At 40.0% G+C, this 19,738-nt stretch overlaps 1 protein-coding gene across 1 annotated transcript in view; it reads right to left on the bottom strand.

Moving 5' to 3' along the window:
• The window catches only part of COL25A1 (collagen type XXV alpha 1 chain), a 147,417-nt gene that overhangs the window by 6,206 nt on the left and 121,473 nt on the right, over positions 1-19,738 (bottom strand). The window contains exons 27-35 of the mRNA XM_042872066.1: positions 18,465-18,515; positions 18,092-18,118; positions 16,099-16,179; positions 14,011-14,064; positions 9,173-9,226; positions 7,976-8,002; positions 7,204-7,257; positions 3,042-3,128; positions 273-311 (exon numbers count right to left, since the gene is read on the bottom strand). Coding sequence (XP_042728000.1) covers positions 273-311; positions 3,042-3,128; positions 7,204-7,257; positions 7,976-8,002; positions 9,173-9,226; positions 14,011-14,064; positions 16,099-16,179; positions 18,092-18,118; positions 18,465-18,515 — 474 coding nt within the window. The remainder of the gene's footprint in view (positions 1-272; positions 312-3,041; positions 3,129-7,203; positions 7,258-7,975; positions 8,003-9,172; positions 9,227-14,010; positions 14,065-16,098; positions 16,180-18,091; positions 18,119-18,464; positions 18,516-19,738) is intronic.

The following is a 19,738-nucleotide window of genomic DNA, read 5'->3' as shown; positions in this document are numbered from 1 at the left end:
ATAGGATGTGCGACTCTTCAGATGAAAACGTTTTAGACTTCGCAGAAATTGAATGCCAGCTGTTTCTAAAATACTGCCTCAATGAGATACTACTTCTATTATACATTACAACCTCATCGTACCAACTATGGTCACAGAGAGGTCTTATTTTGTGTTTCTGCATATGTCGAGATGCCTAAGAGGCTCTGAAGTATTGTTCAATATGACTGCGACAGGGTTTTCTGTGTGCCAGGGACATGCTGCCCTGGGGAGAACAGCTCTACCCATCCTACCTTTTGCCAACAGCCAGGCATTGGTAATCCATCAGGACCCTGTTTCCATGTGAGGAGAGAAATAAAAAGAATGCAGTTAGGTTTGATAGCACAGTTATTCTGTCTATATCTGTTAGAGCAGCTAGAGCAGCTTTGTCTTTTTATCAATCAGGTAGCTACTGCTTCCTAACTTCATCTCTCCTGTTCTCAAGGTGAAGAAAAAGCCACAGGGGTGGTTGACCCTGTAAATCCATACATGCATCTCTGCCACAAAGATACCTTTTTCTAAATCATTTTTTTACCGTTTGTCTAATTGCAAGAACACTTCAATAACTTTTCTATTGCTGCCAGAGCAACTTAAATATAATGTCATTCACAACAATCTACAGCTGGATATACAAGATCAATGAGCAAAAAAACATTATCACTTTTATCTGGAGGGTATTGCTTTTTCTGAGCCCCTAATGCAAAGTTATTCCAGTGATAAGATAGCAAGACTCAAATTTGGCAATGATCTGCTCTGTTCACTTTCAGTCTTAGCTTTTGAAAGCAGCAGCAAAATCTGGAAGTCTGAACAGTCCTGAATGACACAGCAGAGGAGAACACTAGTGTTGGGGCTACTGAGTGTCTCACCATTGCTTTTCTGTCACTACCCTACTTTCACACATTTCTATGCACTCACTAAGATCAGACCAATTTTTGACTTTGATAACACAGGTTTTCACATAGCTATATAGGCCTTACCCATCAAAGAGTTATATACATAGAACAAGGAGCACATATGACATTAATACATGATACTCGAGCAGCAAAAAGTTCAGGTCTTGACGTTTTTTAGAATAAAGAATAATAACGCCTCTGACGTGGATTTGCACACAAAGGTAGTGATTAATGAGAATTTTTGAATGTAATGTAATCTGATGGGAATGGCTTGCTGCCTAAAGCAAGAAATCATGCTGCTTGCTTAGAAGCTTATTATGGTAAAGACCTGTAAATGAAACATATTTTCATTCATCAATTGTTAGTAAGCCTCCAGATATAAATGATAATAAAGAGACAAAAACAATTTTAAATTACCAAGGCATGCTTGATTATCCCCAACAAAATATATGAGATATGGTTACCACTGAGTGGAAGCAAACAAAATGGAGCATGGGCTAATCTTAGAGACTATGTATTTAAGATTAAAATTCATTGACCTTAAATTAGAAGAGATCTAGTTGAAAGAAAATTTACTTGATTTAACATTCATCTTAGAGAACCGTGCTTAACCAACAAACAGTATCAGAACATGCAGATCAAATTTCACCATGAACAATGAAAAAAAAATTCTTTCTTGCTTCTTTAGAAAATGTGTATGTAGGACTGCCTGTCTGTTTGTTTAGTTTTTAAATGGATAATAACTTAAACTTACTTTGCCATTAAATCAGTGTTGCCAGATTGGTACAAGGGAGAGGGTCAACGAGTAGAATTTTAGTACAGGTGGGAACTTGAACTCATGCTAACATAGAGTGGGAAGTGTTGTGTGTATTGCAGGAAGGTAAGTTCCAAGGGTAAGACCATTAAATTGGAGATATTAAATAACAAAGACAGTGAGGGTTTGGGCAGCAGACTGTTATCTTCTTACAAACTTCAGGTAAGCTTTTCCTTTCCAAATCTATTTAAATACTATTCGATGAACAGACCAGACACCAAAGTTACTGCTTGTCTAAGGTCTGAAAGGTCAGGCTCCAGATTTGCTTACTGGAAACCTATGACTTGATTTTCAGAAATCATATTTTTCTGATTCTTTAAATAAAACTCATTTTGGCCAAATCCTGAAAACATGTACCCTCAACGACACGGATTTGAAAGGAAGACCAGGGTGCAGAGTAGCTCTCAGGTGGGCGAGGGTTTAAAACTGAGCCAGTGCAAACGGAAGTCATTGGACTAGATTAGAAGTGGTGATTGTGGTGGGGTTCTACAAAGACTTGGGTTCAGGGTCAGTAAAGCAGTAGGCATTTTGGGAAGAAATAACAATTCTCAGGGAAAATGTAGGAAGGATGCAAACTTATAAATAGCCATGTGATGTGGGAGCAAACTGCTGAGAGTTAGGTCTGAGGCATCAGGAGGATAGTGTGCTCTTTCTTTATGGTTACGATCACCAAAGCAGCTGATTTATTCATGCACATGCATGTGTTATGTGAGTAATGTAAAGTCAGCTCAGAAATACATTACTTTACATTGAGAACGGCTGACTACAAACAAAGGAACTGCATGCAGGGTTGGTAGGAAAGAGAAATACTGTACCAATTGGCAAGGGGCATCCAGCCCATCCAGGCCAGGCTGGCCTGGCTCCCCTTTTTCCCCCTTAATTCCACGGAATCCCTGTTTGTAAAGATTAACTTGCAACGTTACTGTCAAGGAAATGCCTTAGGTATTGACTTAGCTGGAGCAAACAAATAACAACAGAGAGGCAAGAGGAGCAAGCTCACAGCAGTGGTATAGTCTCAATGTATGGGGTCAGGGACTCTGACCCACACTGAATTTGGTTCTTTTTCAACATTCAGCAGAAAACAGTGAAAAAAGCAACAACTATGTCCTGCTTGAAGGCCTTAAATCCATTGGTTTAAACCAAATCAGGAGGTTGAAAAACCAACTCTGTTCCCCAATTTGTGAATCTTGAGATAGTGCTGCATTAACAACTGCAACCGGTGACACACTAGGTGGTGCTTGTTCCTCTCCCCTCATTTCTTATTCCATCAATCTATAGCAGGATGATCAGTTGTCCAATACACAAGCGAGACGTACCAATGGGCAAGGTGCATCTAATCCAGGAGCACCCTGTTCTCCTTTCTCCCCTTTAGGCCCCTTTTTGCCTTTCTTTCCCTTTTCCCCCTGTGGATACAATGGTTTGGACAAAACATGTTTCATTCTTTTGGGAAAAAAAATAAAGAAAGATTGGTTGAAAAGTTTGAGTTTTTCTTTTTAAGCCAATGGAGAACTGAAAGGACACTTACCACTGTGTTCTGTTTTGGTTGGTGCATTATGTGGAAAAATAAATTATATGATCACAAGCAAGAACTGCAATCAGTTGGTATTAGTTTGTGTTGTTGACATTTCCTGTCAGTATCATGGATGTTTTGAATCCTAGAACAGGGCTTGAAATCTCTGATCTCTTCAGAAAGAGGCAAATCTGCAAATTCCCCCACTCCATAGTCCAAAATGAGAGGTTTCCAATTTGCTATAAATGACAGTTCTGAAGTGCACATAAATTTGTTAGCTTCTTCAGAAGATTTGTCATGGGTCAAAAGTAGCTTGGCAAGAGTGGAGGACATTGGCATTGTTTCTCTGAAACTTCAGAAGGGACGGTACAGTCAGTCTGTGGCAGAATTCTGTCAAGGGCTATGATGTCACATCAAGGGTAAACTTGGCCTGGTGCATCCTTTGCTGAATTGACCTCCTGCACTCTGGTAAGAGTCTGGGACAAATCCCATTCTTGGTTACGTCCATGGAAACCTGCTGCCATCACCAAGGGTGCGCTCCTGTCACTCTAAATACAATGGGATCCTTTATTTCAAACCCTGTTAGAGGAATCAAAGCACCCAAACTGCTTGATGGAGAAGTTCTGTGGTTCTTTCAAAGACTTCATGATGACTTGAGACCATAAACTAGTTAAAAGGGATCATTAGAGTTCCTTTAATTAAATAGCCTAATATTTGAATAATCTTTATTTAATGTCTATTTAAATGTTCTTTCAACAGCAGAGAGCATTTCATCTACTCGTTTTACTGCATAAATCCTTTGATTTTGAACTGAATTTTCTTTTTAAATGTGAAACTTCCAACACTTTAGTTACTCATGGAATAAGTTGATCCCTTCAATAAAGCTATCTGCAAAAATGACCTCACCTTCAAGCAGTATAAGATGTTTGGAGAGTTCATTTTCTAATTGATTTCACACCAGTTGATCACAATGGTAAATGAGTTTCAGGCTGGCTCTCAAATTCACAAAAATCAAAAAAGGTTCCGTTAAAAAAAAAAAAAAAAGAAAGAAACAAACTGGGCTATGGTTGTAAAAAATGGGATAGGAAGGATGAGTGAATCAGGAATATCACAAAGAAACGGGAAAAATAGTCATAGGAAAATTAGTATGACACTGGAGAACCAGCAAGCAAGGTTGTGGCTATTGGGAGGATTTAATTTGTGAGGAAAAGGGTAAAAAAGACAGGGGAATTATGGGGGATGAAGGTAGAAGGAGAAGGAAGGAATGCCCCTTTGGAAAGACAGGTGGGTTTTGGTGAAGCATAGTAAACAGACATCTAACTATACCACACCAGCATGAAAAGTCTTAATTCATTCACATACAGGCATACAGAAAAAGTTTTTTTTTTTTTTTTTTTTTTTTTTTTACACAAATAAAAAACAATTAGCTGTAACATGTTTAAACAAAGAAGAAAGCACATTATTCATTCAGCATCGTAGCATACTTGACACATTCGAATGAAAAAATATCTTTTCCATGAACAAAACATACTGTGCTTGCGACATGATAGGCAAAGTTCCTTGTTCATCTTTTCTGTGTGCCAAAAAGTTTCAGGATGATACTTAGAAAAAACATTACCCTCATGTACCAAATTGTAAGGTTGTGATATATAAAAACCACAAGTTGGCTGGGTTTTCATGTTAAACCTAGAAGCGAAGCTTTATAGCACAGAATCTTAACAGCTTTAGGGTCAAATCTCACTTTGTGCTCATTGCAACATAGATATGTTTACTGTGAGTAGATGTAAGCACAGAGTGTGGACGTACTTAAAGAATTATTATAACAACAGATAGTACAGTTTGATTTCTGACTCCTTCATGTCTTTAGGACCTCTATTTCATTAACTTGCTATGTTTTAAGTCAGCAGGTGACTAGTTATACTTCAAACTTTGCAGGGCAAACCTGTGATCCTATCTGAACCAACACAGCACTCATACGTGTAGAGAGTAGTCTGAGTTCCTGAAGACTTGACCAGTTTTCCCATGGACTGAGCTCTCCTCAAGTACTTAATGTCCTTACCAAGACCTATAGAGCTTCATCAGAAATACAGAGTGTGAAAAGACATGGAGATGAATAAGAAAAAAAAAAGGTCTCTTTCCTGTCCTTACTCATCACCTATAGAGACACCAGTTTGTGGCACTTCTGTAAAAGATCAGGCAGTCAGGCTGGCACAGTCTCCAGTCACAGAATTGTTGGGGTTGTAAGAGACCTCATAGAGTCCAACGCCCTGTTAAAGCAGGTCTCCTACAGCAGGTCGCAGAGGAAAGTGTCTAGATGGGTCCTGAATATCTCCAGAAAAGGAGGCTCCAGAACATGTCTGGGCAGCCTGGTCCTGCGCTCTGTTACTCTCATCATAACTAAGTTCTTCCTTGTATTCATATGGAACTTCTTATGTTCCAGTTCCCATTGCCTCTTATCCTGTTGCCGGGCACAACTGAAAAGAGCCCTGCCCCACCTGACTCCTTCAGATATTAATAAGCATTGATAAGATCCCCTTTCAGTCTTCTCTAGGCTGAACAGTCCCAGGCCTCAGCCTGTTCTCATATGGGAGATGCTCCAGGCCCCTCATCATGTGGGACTCATCTTTGTGGCCCCACATGCACAGTTGTGGCAGCACAGGGGATACAGGGAACGTGATGATGCCTTCCCAGCCACCCTGGTGATACCTCAGTACTCTTCTGACAACCCTTATATCAAGAGACAACTGCACTTTTGGGATAAGGGCTCCCTTCCTGCCCTATACACATAACATCTTTTCTTAAAGCTTTTCCTTTTTGGCAGTAGGAATGTTGAATGTGGAATCTGAATCACCATTCTCTTTTTAGTAGTTTTCTAAAACCTCTTTACTGAGGCAGAATGTAGTACACATGAAATGATTTTTAATAAATAATAGACTTCTACTTATAAAAGTTGAAAATATAAAATCAATTGTATAAATGTTTCTGTGCTGAGTGCTCCTGGACTGTACTTTTGTAGAAGTAATGGGAGCTATATTTTTTTCTTTTTTTTTTTTACAGCCAAGTTAAGCAGACATTATAATGCAAACACTAACATAGTTCTACTGTTGAGCTGTCAACAGGCTAAAACAAAAACCATTGGCCTAGGATTTATTCTCAAAACTGATGTAATGAGCTACTTGCCTATCAAGACGTATCCATGAAAAACTAGCATCGTTCTTAACAGTGTTTTAGTCATGATATTAATTTTACATTTCAATCTAAAGTAAGTTGCCTAACTAGAAATTAGTTAGTCTCAACTTATTTGAAGAGAGTATTTCTGTACATCATTTGGTTCTAAATTGCATCTTCCAAATTTCCATGCCACCATGTCTGGACAGTGAAAATGACGTCAGGCCTCTTCTGTTACCCACACGGTTGGTTGGGTTGGATTGGTTTACCAGAAATGTAGTATAAGATTTAATTTCAGTCCACAACCATCACAGAGAACTTCTCTTAACTGTAAATAAGCCACTGTCAATAGTAAAGATTAGCACAGTCCTTTGCCACTCGGTATGGGACAGGCAGTGTGTGCAGCCACAGTACACAGTACAGTACACTGGGGTCAGCAGTTACACTGAAATGCTGCTGAGGCTCTGAGTCTCCTGTATGACATTACTACCAAAATTACTCATTTCGGTGAAGTCTGCATTAAAAGTTTCAGGCTGACAAGGACTTTCAACTAGTGAAAGATGGACGGAGAAAGCAAGTCTAAAAACAAGCTGTGCTTTGGCACGCATTGGTAGCACTCATTCTGTGCATAAATTTTCATGATCTTTCTAACACAGGATTTTGTTTAGTGTGCATCTGTGAGCTGCCTTTTGGCACACAGGGAAAACAAAGATCAGGTTTAATGGGATGAATTATGGAATAAAGACAGCAGAGCTGACTGGGCCAAGGAACAAAGCAACAGTTAATAACACCGTGGTCACCTTTTCTCCCTTTTCTCCTATTTCACCCTTTTCTCCTCGAGGACCAGGGAAACCCTATAAAAAGAAGGGACAAAGGTAGGTCGACTTCTATTCACATGCAAGTTAAGATTTTAAATACCTGGAAAATGTGCAAAAAAAGTGACCTCGCAACACGTTTTGTATGTACATGTGCTTTGTGCACAGACACGCATGCACATGAGAGCATGTGAAACAAGTCCACGGTGTCTGGCACATCATTTTGCCAGTAAGGGAAAGGAATCAGATCACTCAAAACGGTTCATGCTTTGTCACCTACTTGTGGGTTTATGGAGAATACTCCTCCAAGTTAGGGATTTCCATGGATGAGAGGCAAAAGCTTTCAGCAAGCCTTATTTAGCGTGCCAGAAAAAGGGTCTAAAATTTTAAATGCATCACTTGGAAGTTATGGAATAATTGCCTCTATTTAGTGATAAATTTACTTGATCAAATGTTAGCAACGCCTTGCTCTGCTCCAAGTGAGCCAAGTGAGGTTTGACTGTGGAAGTATTTTGACTTCCAAAGGAGCAACTACTCTTATTCCTAAGCATTACTTCTGGCGAGGTCTGCAGGCAAGGGCTATACATTGCATAGCCTTGGTTTTCTTTATCATAGGAAAACAGCAAATGCAGCATTTAGTGCACTCTTTGTAGGTACTGCATGCACACTAAATGGAAACAAACGTGTTTATCAGTAAGCTGTTTCTTGCAAGACGCTTACCTACCATTGTGAGGCATTGTTCATTCATATTACTTACATCAAGGCCAGGCTCGCCATCCTTGCCCTGCCAAAGAACCACATAAGCTCTGTTAGTGTCCCTAAGCTTGGCTACCCAAGGCCAACTCCATGCCCAGCACTGTACTCGCTCCCTGCAGCCGCAGCAGCGCAGCTCAGAGCACACAGACAGCACTGCCATTAGGGAAGGATGTGGCAGTCAGTGTTTAACATTTCCAGAAACTGATAACTTGACTGTAAAATGGTGCTGTGGGTTGTAGGCAGGCTCCAGAAGCGGGCTAAAAATAGATCACAAGGGGAAACTGAAAATGCCTTTTTTTTTTTAATTAACTCACAAAAACTGATCCTCCAGTAAGCGTGTGCTGCAAGCTAATCCAGCGTTCCACAGAGCCTGAAACTGTCTCTTCTCGTTGACTGCTGATCCAATTAAATGCATCCAATTAAACCCCAAGCCTGTATTCCACCTAAATTAATTTTGGCCCAAATAGATTAGGCTGAAGAGGATATGGAGGTGCTGCAAGCTCTCAGAGAGGCTGGTTCTGCCTGGAAGCAGCACAGTGGCACAGCTTTCCTTGTGTCAGTGTACTAGTGAGACAAACACATGTGCACACCTGACCATCAGCAAAGTAAGTGATTCCTTTCAGTAGGGTTACACTCATCCAGGCAAAGGAAGTTCTCACTCATATTTTAGGACTGGCCAATATCTTTTACATGTTGGGTTTAACACATACCATCTCCACCCAGGAACGATCAACAACAAACTTCTTCCTCAAAGTACTTCTGAGCACAATGCACAGCATTAAAACTGATGTTTCTGTAGCATCAAACAAAATAATATAGCAAAGTAGCCTCGCAGCAAGGAAATACGAACACTTTATTGACTCTGATTCCAGAAATCAGAGCTTTCATCCTGAAGTCCTGCTGCTTCATCCTCTGGCAGCCCAGATTGCAAGCTGCACAAACAGGAGCACCTGAATTCTCGATTTCCTCTCACTTGCTGCTTAATCGTGGGTCTTATTTCTTTACTTTTGCATAACCACAGGCATGAGCAGGAACCTACCTCTGCGGCACCAGTCAGTGACCTTGCATTGTTAGGGATCATTATCTAGTTTTTCCTTTTCCAACCAGTTGTACCGCTAGGTCAAAAGTGGTCACGGAGCACACAGGTTAATCAAGGAGTGCTGAAAAGCACAACAGGTACAAACTACTTGCAACTTACAGGCAAGCCATAGGGTCCTCTGGGTCCAGGGTCACCTACAGTTCCCTTTTCACCCTAAGAACAGAATACAGAACAAACAAAAACATTGTCTGGCTTAAACAATGTCTATCAAGTGCTTTCTTTACCTTAAAACTTACAAGCTCCTAAATCTTCAGAGCAAAAAATATCCAAGCTCTGTTATCTTTGTTAAATGATCCAGGGGTGGGGAGGAAACATGTATTACATTCCAGGCAAAGTGACTTTCTGTGCATAGGATACTTATTTTCAAACAACGTAGTGACTGAAAATACTTTTCAAACTGAATTTGCACTGATTTCAATATCAAGCCTGTAAGAGTTGCAACACTGCACTCAGCAAAAGCTCCAGCACAGCAGCTGAGATGTGGCAAGTTGGCAGGCAAAAATAATATGTCAATCAAAGGTTGTATTTAAGCGGGCAATGCTATTCCTAGTGACACTGCTGGGATTATCCTATGTACTGTACCATGTTGTTAGCTGCTCTACTGGACTCTAGATTAATGATGTGTATACTCTGCTTTATTATATTGAGTCCACTGCTGTGCAGCAAAAAAAAATAAAGGAACTCCTCCAGAACCCTGATCTAATTCCACACTAAAATCCATAGAAGAAGCATCTAGAGGGATGCTATGAAACTCATTCTGTAGTACAATATAGAGCAAATTTTTTCAAATGAAATGACATTTCCAGATGACCGATTTCAGAATGCCAGTACCATCATCTGTGCTCTCCAGCAGATCATCAAGATTGACAATGGAGCAAAACTTGTTGAGCTGGTAAGCATTAACCCATGCGAGCACCCTTGGTTCTAATTCATTATTTAGTATTAATACATCATTCTTCGTTATTAAAAGCACAGAGCAATTATGTATACATATGCCTAAATAACAGTGTAGTGCACCTGCACAACCAAGTCCCTTATCCCAGCTCTAAAAGAGCATGGCTAAGTCTAGATTGCCTTGACAGGATAATACAAAACAGTAGGCACCAGGATAAACTAAGAGTCTGAGCCTGCTGCTGAATAATCACAGCAGCAAGGAGTTTGTCAGAGAAACTGACATTTGATTGTTTTAGATACTTCACATTTTTATGGTGACTGATGCTGTCTGTCTTCATCGCAGTGTAGAGAAGTTCAAATGTGTAATGCCCAATCTTTCTTTGTTCTGTAAATCTTCAGCCCATTCTGTGCACTGCTGAGGCTGGATACCATGGCAGAGCAATAGGAGTCACTGGGAAGCAACAGCTCATTTACAAAGCAGTAATTCTCCTGCAGCTTTAAAACTTTTTGCTGAGAAGAAACTAATGTGCTGACCTATGTATATAGCAGCTACAAAATTGTTTGATAGATACTTAAAGCACATCAAGACTAGTTAAGTATCTTTCTTTTTTCCAATCTCAAACAGCAAAGATGACTGTACAAAGTCCCCACAAGACAGCCTAAACATATGGTAGACATAAAAATACTGAACACTTAGCATATCAGTCTAGGGAAATAGTCACATCTGTTATGTAAGAATATATCCAGAGAACTGTATCTCACAATTTTTGCCTCCAATCCAAAGCACATGCTGAGATGTGTTTGGAATATCAGATGAGGTCCTGAATGCTTATGGATTATATAAGATTGATGAATTGTCACAGGCATGCTGCCCTGAGCAATCATGAGAAAGTTTTCCCTTTGGGGAAACAGACATTTGCCAAGTTCAGAAATGGTTTTAAGATTTTTTCTTGAAAGAGAATTCATAGAATGGCCTGGGTTGAAAAGGACCATAACGATCATCTAGTTTCAACCCCCTACTATGTGCAGGGTCGCCAACCACCAGACCTGGCTGCCCAGAGCCACATCCAGACTGGCCTTTAATGCCTCCAGGGATGGGGCATCCACAACCTCCTTGGGCAACCTGTTCCAGTGCCTCACCACCCTCTGGCTGAAAAACTTCCTCCTCATATCTAACTTAACCCCCCCCCCCCCCCCCCGTTTAAAACCATTCCCCCTTGTCCTATTACTATCCACCCTTGTAAACAGCCGCTCCCCCTCTTGTTTATGTGCTCCCTTCAAGTACTGGAAGGTCACAGTGAGCTCTTCCCAGAGCCTTCTCTTCTGCAAGCTAAACAAGCCCAGTTCCCCCAGCCTTTCTTCATAGGAGAGATGCTTCAGCCCCCTGATCATCTCAGCAGTCCTCCTCTGGACTCATCAGCACCCAGAGAACAAAATCTGCAGACTTGCTTTTTTACCTCCTATTTCAGTTTAGTCACCTGAATCACAGGTGAATATGAGCTATGGATTACATAAGACTGCGTAATTGGTTTCTCATTCTATTAATTGCTGTTTTTCCTTCTACCAAGAGAAATACACAAACTCAGCACTGAAACATTCACCAGTATCATCCCTGAGTGACGCACTGGAGCAGGCTGCCCAAGGAGGTTGTGGATGCCCCATCCCTGGAGGCATTAAAGGCCAGGCTGGATGTGGCTCTGGGCAGCCTGGTCTGGTGGCTGGTGACGCTGCACACAGCAGGGGGGCTGAAACTCGATGATCATTGTGGTTCTTTTCAACCCAGGCCATTCTATGGTTCTAAGATGATATCATTCTATGTTCACTTTCTATAACAGCTTAAAGTGAAGAGAAAAAATTACATGGCTAAGCAGTGAGTTAACAGCACAATTATTCTAATATTTATTTTCCTATTTTCTAGTGAATTGCAGTGTATCCCTATTCTACTTTTACATCATCTAAATAAGTTTTTTATAAAGGACTCTCTGACATTTTCTATTTTAATTAAATAGTTAAGTTTGAAACTAGCCAAGTACAAGTCTGTTCTACCTAAGAAAAGCAATTAATCATTGCCTCAAATGTTGCCTATGTAACAATGAAGCCATGCTTTCTACATACGACACCATCAGGCTTTTGTTTGATTGTCCTTCATTTCCTTAATTTTTAAGTAGTCATAAATGAATAGCAACCAGCATTTTGCAAGTAATCTCTTAAAGTGAGATTACTTTTCCAAACTTAAAATAATGTGGCTGTTTCACATTAGTGTTCCTTAGTGCCCTTCTAGGCTAAAATTATCCCAAGGTTTTTCTTATCATCAGGGAAACAGGTGATCCTGTCCAGTGGCAGAGTGGTGGCTTTGTGCACTATTATTAATTAAAAGGTGCAATCTGAAATCTGCAGTCAAAACATGTTTTCATCCTGCTTTCACATAAACAGGTTCAACAGCTGCAAGTGCAGGTTATGAGACTGTGTTAAAAATACATCATTTGTTATTTAGATAACAAGACATTTATCAAGCTCAGGCACCTATCAGATGACCATTATATACACACATCCTCTTTCCAACCAACATTAAATTATTAAATAAAGGATTACAAGCAATAATCAGACTAGATGTCTGCTTGGAAAAATAAATCCATCTTTCTGATGAATTCCATTCATTTTGGCTACATAGAGAATAGTGGGTATGCAAATCTTAGTTACAGTATTTTTTGTAAATCAGTCTCTGCACGCAAATGGAATTATTGAACTGATCTACATCTCAGCAGCTCCCATCTCCTTTGTAACTACTTCTTGTCAACAGCCATGAAAGGGCTAATTCTAGATCCAGATGTATGATTTATTATGACCTTGGAGAATTGCATAAGGAAGAACAATTGTAGTCATTTTCCATACATTAGAAGAATAGTTGATATCATAGCACTTTGTTTTTAATGGAAATTTCAGGTGTTGGAACAACCTTCGCAAGTTCATAATCTGTGAGTATGGTATCTCTATTTATTTCTAAATGTATCTCTCATCTAAATTATTTTTGGAAATGCAGAATATGACATTTCACCATCTTTCCACAGAGTTGATAGGAAAAAAAGTTGTTTTAGTTGCAAAAAGACTTGAATCTGTAATCCCCAAAGAAAAAAAAGGGAAAAGACTCAAGCCCTAAGACTAACCATTAATGAGCCTGCTACAAGACACTGTTCCTATTTTGGAACCATGCTTCACGTCCTGTATTTATTCCCCAACAAACAGCTCTGTAGAAATGAATGCTCGAGTCATGCATACCTTTGTCTGATGCACTGCTGTTTGAGCTAACTGGACCTAAGCCATATGGCCATGTCCCTAATGCAGCAAGTCTGAAGTCATTTCAACACAGCTGTTTTGTTAAACTGAGAAATTCAAAGAGACATAATTCTGGGCTAGCATCTCTGTGGAGGTTTTAGTGTAATGTATCACTTATGCTTTGTTGTTGTACAAGTTCACAGTAGGATTGTTAAAGATGACAGACTCATCGTTAAAGATTAAGAGCCCTACCCTCTTCTCATTGGAGAAAATTCACTGTGAATATTTCAGATTAAATAGAAGGGTTCCTATTTTCTATGCTTAAGAAAAAGAAGAAAGTTTTAGATTTATAGAAGTTAGTGTTTTTCAAGATAAAAAATGTAATGCAAATAACTACATGATATGCTTTTTTTTTTTTTTTTGCTTTTGCATATTTGTATGCCCAGATCACTCTTATCATCTGATTTATTCTCTCAAACTATTTACACTAATCAGTGAAATTAAGCAAAATTATGTCCCAAGTAACACTGTAAATATGACACTCCTGTAAGGTCTTCACTGATTAGTAATTACAAAATACCAGTTCTAAAGTTAATGACTTACAAAATCAAACATAAACGTGCACGTAACTTGAATGCAGTTCTGGGTTGATCCTTACACAGATGAGATATTGTTTGGCTTAGTAACATCTAGGCATGCTGCAGTAGCCACACGACAGTGCAATTGTGGCACTGTCTTCATAAAGAAAAGCACACAGAATGTATACTTACTCTGTCTCCTTTAGGGCCTGCAGGGCCATGGGGACCAACTGGGCCATCTATACCCTGCGAAGAGAAGCCAAGAGGGTAAGAGGGAGGTCCAGTTCCTTCAAGTCTTTAGCTTTAGTAGCTGTCTTCTAGCCAAAAACTAATATGGAATCAGCCATCACCAGATGAAAATGCAGATTTAATTATGCTGGGACCTGGGCAAACAAATCTGGCTTTCAAAACTCAACCTATAAGCTCTCATGTTACAAAGTAGCTCATCTTTTTTCTAGTTGGATTAGAATTTCTTTATGGAAGTTGTACAAAGATTTTTAAAAGCTATTGAAAGTTATTGTGGCTAGTAGTAGCTGAAGGTTCAAATAATGCTTGCTTTTAAATGTTGTGTTTTTTTGTTTGTTTGTTTTATTAAATCTGAAATGTCCACTTTATGGGTGGACACACCCCGTTATGATGATCCATACTTCATTAATTAACTAAGAAATAAGGAATCTAGAACGTATTTTAAATATAACAATGCTTGCAGTAGAAGCCTAGCACACCTGATTCCATTTCACTGTTTCCATATTAGCACAAAACAAGTATGCTTTCCTATGAAAAGCAAATCCCTAACCTTGCTCGGGTAAGAAAACCCCAACCAGTGCAGGCTGTGCAGCAGTTATCTAACCGAATATCAACTTTCCTAAGGCTCTGAGCTTCTTGTTGCTATGAATCTCGTTCTCTTTCCCCGACACATTGCCCTAGGAGGCTGCTTGAAGCCTGTGACAAAGCATGGAAGATGCCGCGATGCCTGGCCTTCATTCCTCCAGGCCGTGCACAGCCTGGGTAACACAGTGACATGGAAAGACAAGGGACTCACCCGGGGTCCTGGCTTTCCGTCTAAGCCAGATGCTCCCTGTGTGGTTAGGTGGAAGCATGGATGATGGGTACGACACGGGTGACAAGAACGTGAGATTAGTAAGTGGTGCTGATGAAGAAACATAATTCAAATGTACAATACGAATTGTGACGGGGTTCTGGGACGGGTACCACATTACTACAGCATGTTAGTTAAAAATTCACATGAAACATCAAGAGCCCGCATCGGTTCTGACATTAGCACTGGACCACTGACCCACCCCTGCCTTCCCACCGCAGCACATTTGCCCAGAAAAAAAAACGAAGCTACACAGTTACTCCAAACGCCTGAAGTTGGGGTGTTTTTAGCCTTAGCAAGCAAATATTTAATTTGTCATTTACTTGCTTGCTTTCTAATTTGTAAATAAGGACAATACTGAATACCCTACTACACAAAGCAAAACACAACAGCGTATGCTAAGAGAGATAAGAAGTATTTAAGGGCATTATGCAGCTAACAAAGCCTGGACTCTACAATGGCCCCATTCATTCCCAGGACGCGCGGCCCGGCGAACAAACACGATTCCTGTTTTCCCACTCCGCTCCCCGCTCCGCCCGGGGCTGCGGCACCGCCTGGTCGGCATCCTTGGGGACGGGAGGACCTCTGCTGGGTCACCTGCGAATAGCAGGAGAATGGGCTGCTAGGCTGGGATTAGCGGAGCGTGCATGTCTACCTGGGGCACGGGGAATGACATGGGCCAATTAAAAAAAAAAAAAAAAAAAAAAAAAAAGGAAAAAAATAATCATAATAAAAAGGGAGGAAAAAAGAGTAATATAGTAGTGTTGAAGAGCCATCTTCTAGAAAAATAATTAGAAAATTCTAACCCCTAAGCCAATTTTTTAACTTTGCTCAGTTAGACTTCTCCGTTTCACAGAGGAAGAATAAATGAAGGTGTGGGGAAGAAGGAGATGCCCTTTTTAACACAAACACCATACAACACTGAAATAACAAAATGATGAATGTAGTGGGGTTGATGGCATCCTCACAACACTGAATGCTTTCAACTGACACGTAACAAAAACCTGACAGCACTGGGTGTTACAGAGCATGACTTGGACAAACAAAAACAGGCTGATGCTTGGCTCTACCATGGCTTATTCTATATATGCTGTTGAGCAAACCAGTGTTGTTCATTGTAAGCAGAAAGAGAAGTTTGCAATTTGCACTGAAATTGAATAGATTTGGGATTTTTTACTTACTGGAAGACCAAGGGGCCCTCTGTCACCCTTTTGACCTTGTTCACCCTTCAATCCTTTAAGACCATTTAACCCTGGTTCACCCTAAATGTAAAAGTATAAATGCCAAATTTTTGGTGCTATAATGGGTGCTTAAGCTGGGATAGAAAAAGCCAGCCTCAGAAATGGCTGCAAATTCCAGTTTAAAGCAGGGACTCACATTCAGCCTTCTCAGCCTATAGATACAGACCTGAGACAAAGTACTTGGGAGATATCTGATGCAGACTGATGTCTGTGTGAAAATACTGGAAACTTCTGAGCAACAGATTCTCAATAATTATCACCTTATTTAGGTAGTTGAAATTAATCACACAATTCAGGGCTTTTGAGGATTTCCTCAAATCCCATAGCCTACTCTCTACAGATGATTCAAATAGAAAGAAAACTTCCTGAAAATCAAGCCTCAAATCAAAAGTCTCCTACAGTCAGATCTCCTGTTTTGGAAGGAATCAATATTTTTCCCTATGGCAAACTGGAATTTGCACCAAAATCTCATTTAAAGATATTTTAAACCTTTAAGCACATATAATTAAGCTCAAGCAAATTGAAAGCAGCAGTATACATTATACAGCGTCAAGCTGTTCTGGAGGTCCATAGTTTCTGTGTTCATACAGAGAGGCTTAAACAACATAAGAAATGGCACCAGTCTTGTTGTGAATGTTAAATTATGCATAGGTTATTACATTAAACGCTACTAAGAGGATAACGGCGGACTTGCAATTTCCTATAAATCGTTCTCACATCACAAAAATCTGCCCCAGCATGAGGGCTACCCAGTCAAAAAAGGTAATGACTGTGCCTGCCCCTTCTGGGTAACAGAAACGTGTGTGTTTTTCATCCAGGCTGTTCCCCATGGCCTTGTTCCTAGGCCAGCCTTTGATGTATTATGCTACTTTATACCATATACATTTAAAATAAAATTCAGAATGAGATCTAGTTTGCTACCTTAAGTAACACCAGACAGCTGTGCCCCCTTGGCACCCATTTCTTCATTTTTCTTCCATTTGACTCAGTGTGACTTTCAGAGCAGTAGCACTGAAAATGCTGAAATTTTGGAAACAGACCTGAGAAGTTTCACAAAAGCCCGGGTGTTAGGCCAAAAGCCTGAAGTAAGACAGGTTTGGTATGTAAATGGAACAGACCTGACTTCAAAAAATGATCAATGACTCCAGATTCTTCTGCCGAGGTGACACAAATAGTCTTATAATATGTCAAACCTGTGAAGATTTTCTCGCAACTTAAAACAAGCCACACCAAAGGCTAAATGAAAGAACTCCTCATCTTGTATTTCTTTTAGAAAGGTGCATGCGACTGGGGAGCTGTGACGATTAAAAGACTCATTCCTGATAGCAGCACCAGCGCCATTAATGTTGATAGAGTCCCTGCTGTGCATCTTCACGTACCGCACTGCAGAAGACGCTCAGAAAATCTGCCTCATCAAGGAATGGGATTGAAAAACATGAAAATACACAAACAGGCTTGTGGCAGGGAACTTGCCCAGTGCATGACAGAACTGGTCAGCAGAGGACATGGCGCCAAAGAAAGTGAGAGGCCACTCATACTGGAAGAAGTAGGAGAGGCAAGAGAGCATAAAGGAAGAGGGGTTTCTCTGACTTCATCTCCTGAGTATATGCCACTTGTATGTTCAGAATTGCAACAGAAGTGGTAACTTGCCCAACACCAGGAAACAGAATAATTTAGTGCCATAGCACATTATCTCAATACAAAAAATGGATTCAGCCAATGCTCAGGAGAAATACTAACCAGATGCAATCACAGAAAATTTAAGATCTTTTAAGCTATCTATCAGTATTAAGATTTGCTTTAAGGTTTAAGAATATCAGAAACACTTATTGAATGAGACATCAAACAAAACATAGCTGCATGCATTAAAGAACAAAGAATGACACTTCACAGACATCAAGAACATGACTATTTGAGACAGCCATTAATTTACCTTCGGGCCAGGTAAGCCATGAGGTCCCTGAAAATAAAGATACTGTGCTCAATTACAAAAATATGCTATGAGTTTTTAAAAGAGCTTGGTGCTCTATATGGGTGAAAGTTACATCTGTTCTTTTATTCTTGCAAATGAAATGCAGCTGCCAATAAAGCAACTGTAAACACCTGATTTAGAGAATAAACCAGACCAGTAACATGTTTACACCAGCATAGGCAGGTGCAATTTGTTTCTCACTTCCAACGTACTTAAAGGTCCTAAATTAGGCCCCCCTCTAATTGTCATATGCTCTCACATAATTCTATTAATCAGGTATTAAAATAAGTGGGTTCAAGCACTTCCCAGTCTGTTCTCTTTGTCCGAAGCTTACCATAGGGCCCGGAGGACCATGTGGCCCTGGAGGTCCAGGAGGTCCTATGATCTATGGATAAAAAAAAAAAAAACGAGATTAAATCGTACGCAGTGAAGAAATTCCCCACAAATACCAAAACTCAGATTGATCCTTCTTCTGCTGGCAAGCAAGCACTTATAAACGTAGCATTGCAATGGTACACCATGACAGCATATCTAGAAAACGGTTTTAGAAATGGGAATTACTGTAACTTGGAAGATGGGGTGCCTGAAGTGTGCCTGAAGTCAATTGCTTGTGCCATATGGCAACATGCCCGTCTCTGATTCTTGCTCCTAGACTCATACACCTTAGAACAACATGGGGCAAAAAACAAACAAACAAACAAAAAAAAAGCAGTACTGAAAATACGCGCTCAAACTTTTATATATATGCTCCTTAGCTGTCTCTGTACTATGTAACCTACAAGAGCAGAAGATGCTGAAGATGCTGTGCAATTCCTTCCCAATAACGATGAATGGATAAAAGATACTAAATAACTCACACTTTTTCAAGACTACCCTTTTTCTCTCCTTTCATTTCGCTTAGCCCACTTGTACCAAGAATTCCCTGAAGTCATTAACAAAGGTGATCAGGTTGCTCAGGCATGTAGCTCATGCTTATTTTGTGCTGTTTTTCTGCATTCTTAATGAATCCATAAAAGGGAATGTCATGATGATATTTACAATTCAGCGTCACCTCTTTCCCAGGGTTTAACCCCAAAGGGTCTCTACTGTAGCCTGCATGGTGGCAGTGAGGATGCTAATTCATGTCTCCAAACTGATACTCAGCCCCTCACCAACACAGACCATTGGTGGTGACACTAGTGAGAACAAAACAAGCTTTCAGACATGGAGAGATCAATCCACCATCTGTGAAGTCTTCTGAAAATGGAAAGCCTTTTTTTAAGAGAAGTCAAGCAGAGCAAGGTGAATGAGTTAGCAAATTAACAAACATAACAAAACACTCATACGCTGAAGAGACAGTGAGTGCCCAGTGTCTTGTGATGACAAACTTCTTTCATTTCTCAGAGCTTATGTACCAAATACCCAGTGCATGCCACCATAAACAAGGTGGGTAGCTTAATGATAACATTAGTCATCCTTAAAAGAAGTTATTGAGGTGTTTTTTTGTTTTTTTTTTTTTAATGATTTTACAATGCTTTGAAAGTCAGGAAGATGTCTGGCCCTGAAAAGCTTTCATATGTGGATAATATTATTTACAAGTGGACAAGTACAGAGCAACAATACATTTTC

The sequence above is a fragment of the Lagopus leucura genome, unplaced genomic scaffold (genome assembly GCF_019238085.1).
Source record: "Lagopus leucura isolate 7727_CA_CO unplaced genomic scaffold, USGS_WTPT01 Super-Scaffold_100004, whole genome shotgun sequence".
NCBI classification, from domain to species: Eukaryota; Metazoa; Chordata; class Aves; order Galliformes; family Phasianidae; genus Lagopus; species Lagopus leucura.
This window is presented reverse-complemented; position numbering and strand designations above follow the sequence as displayed.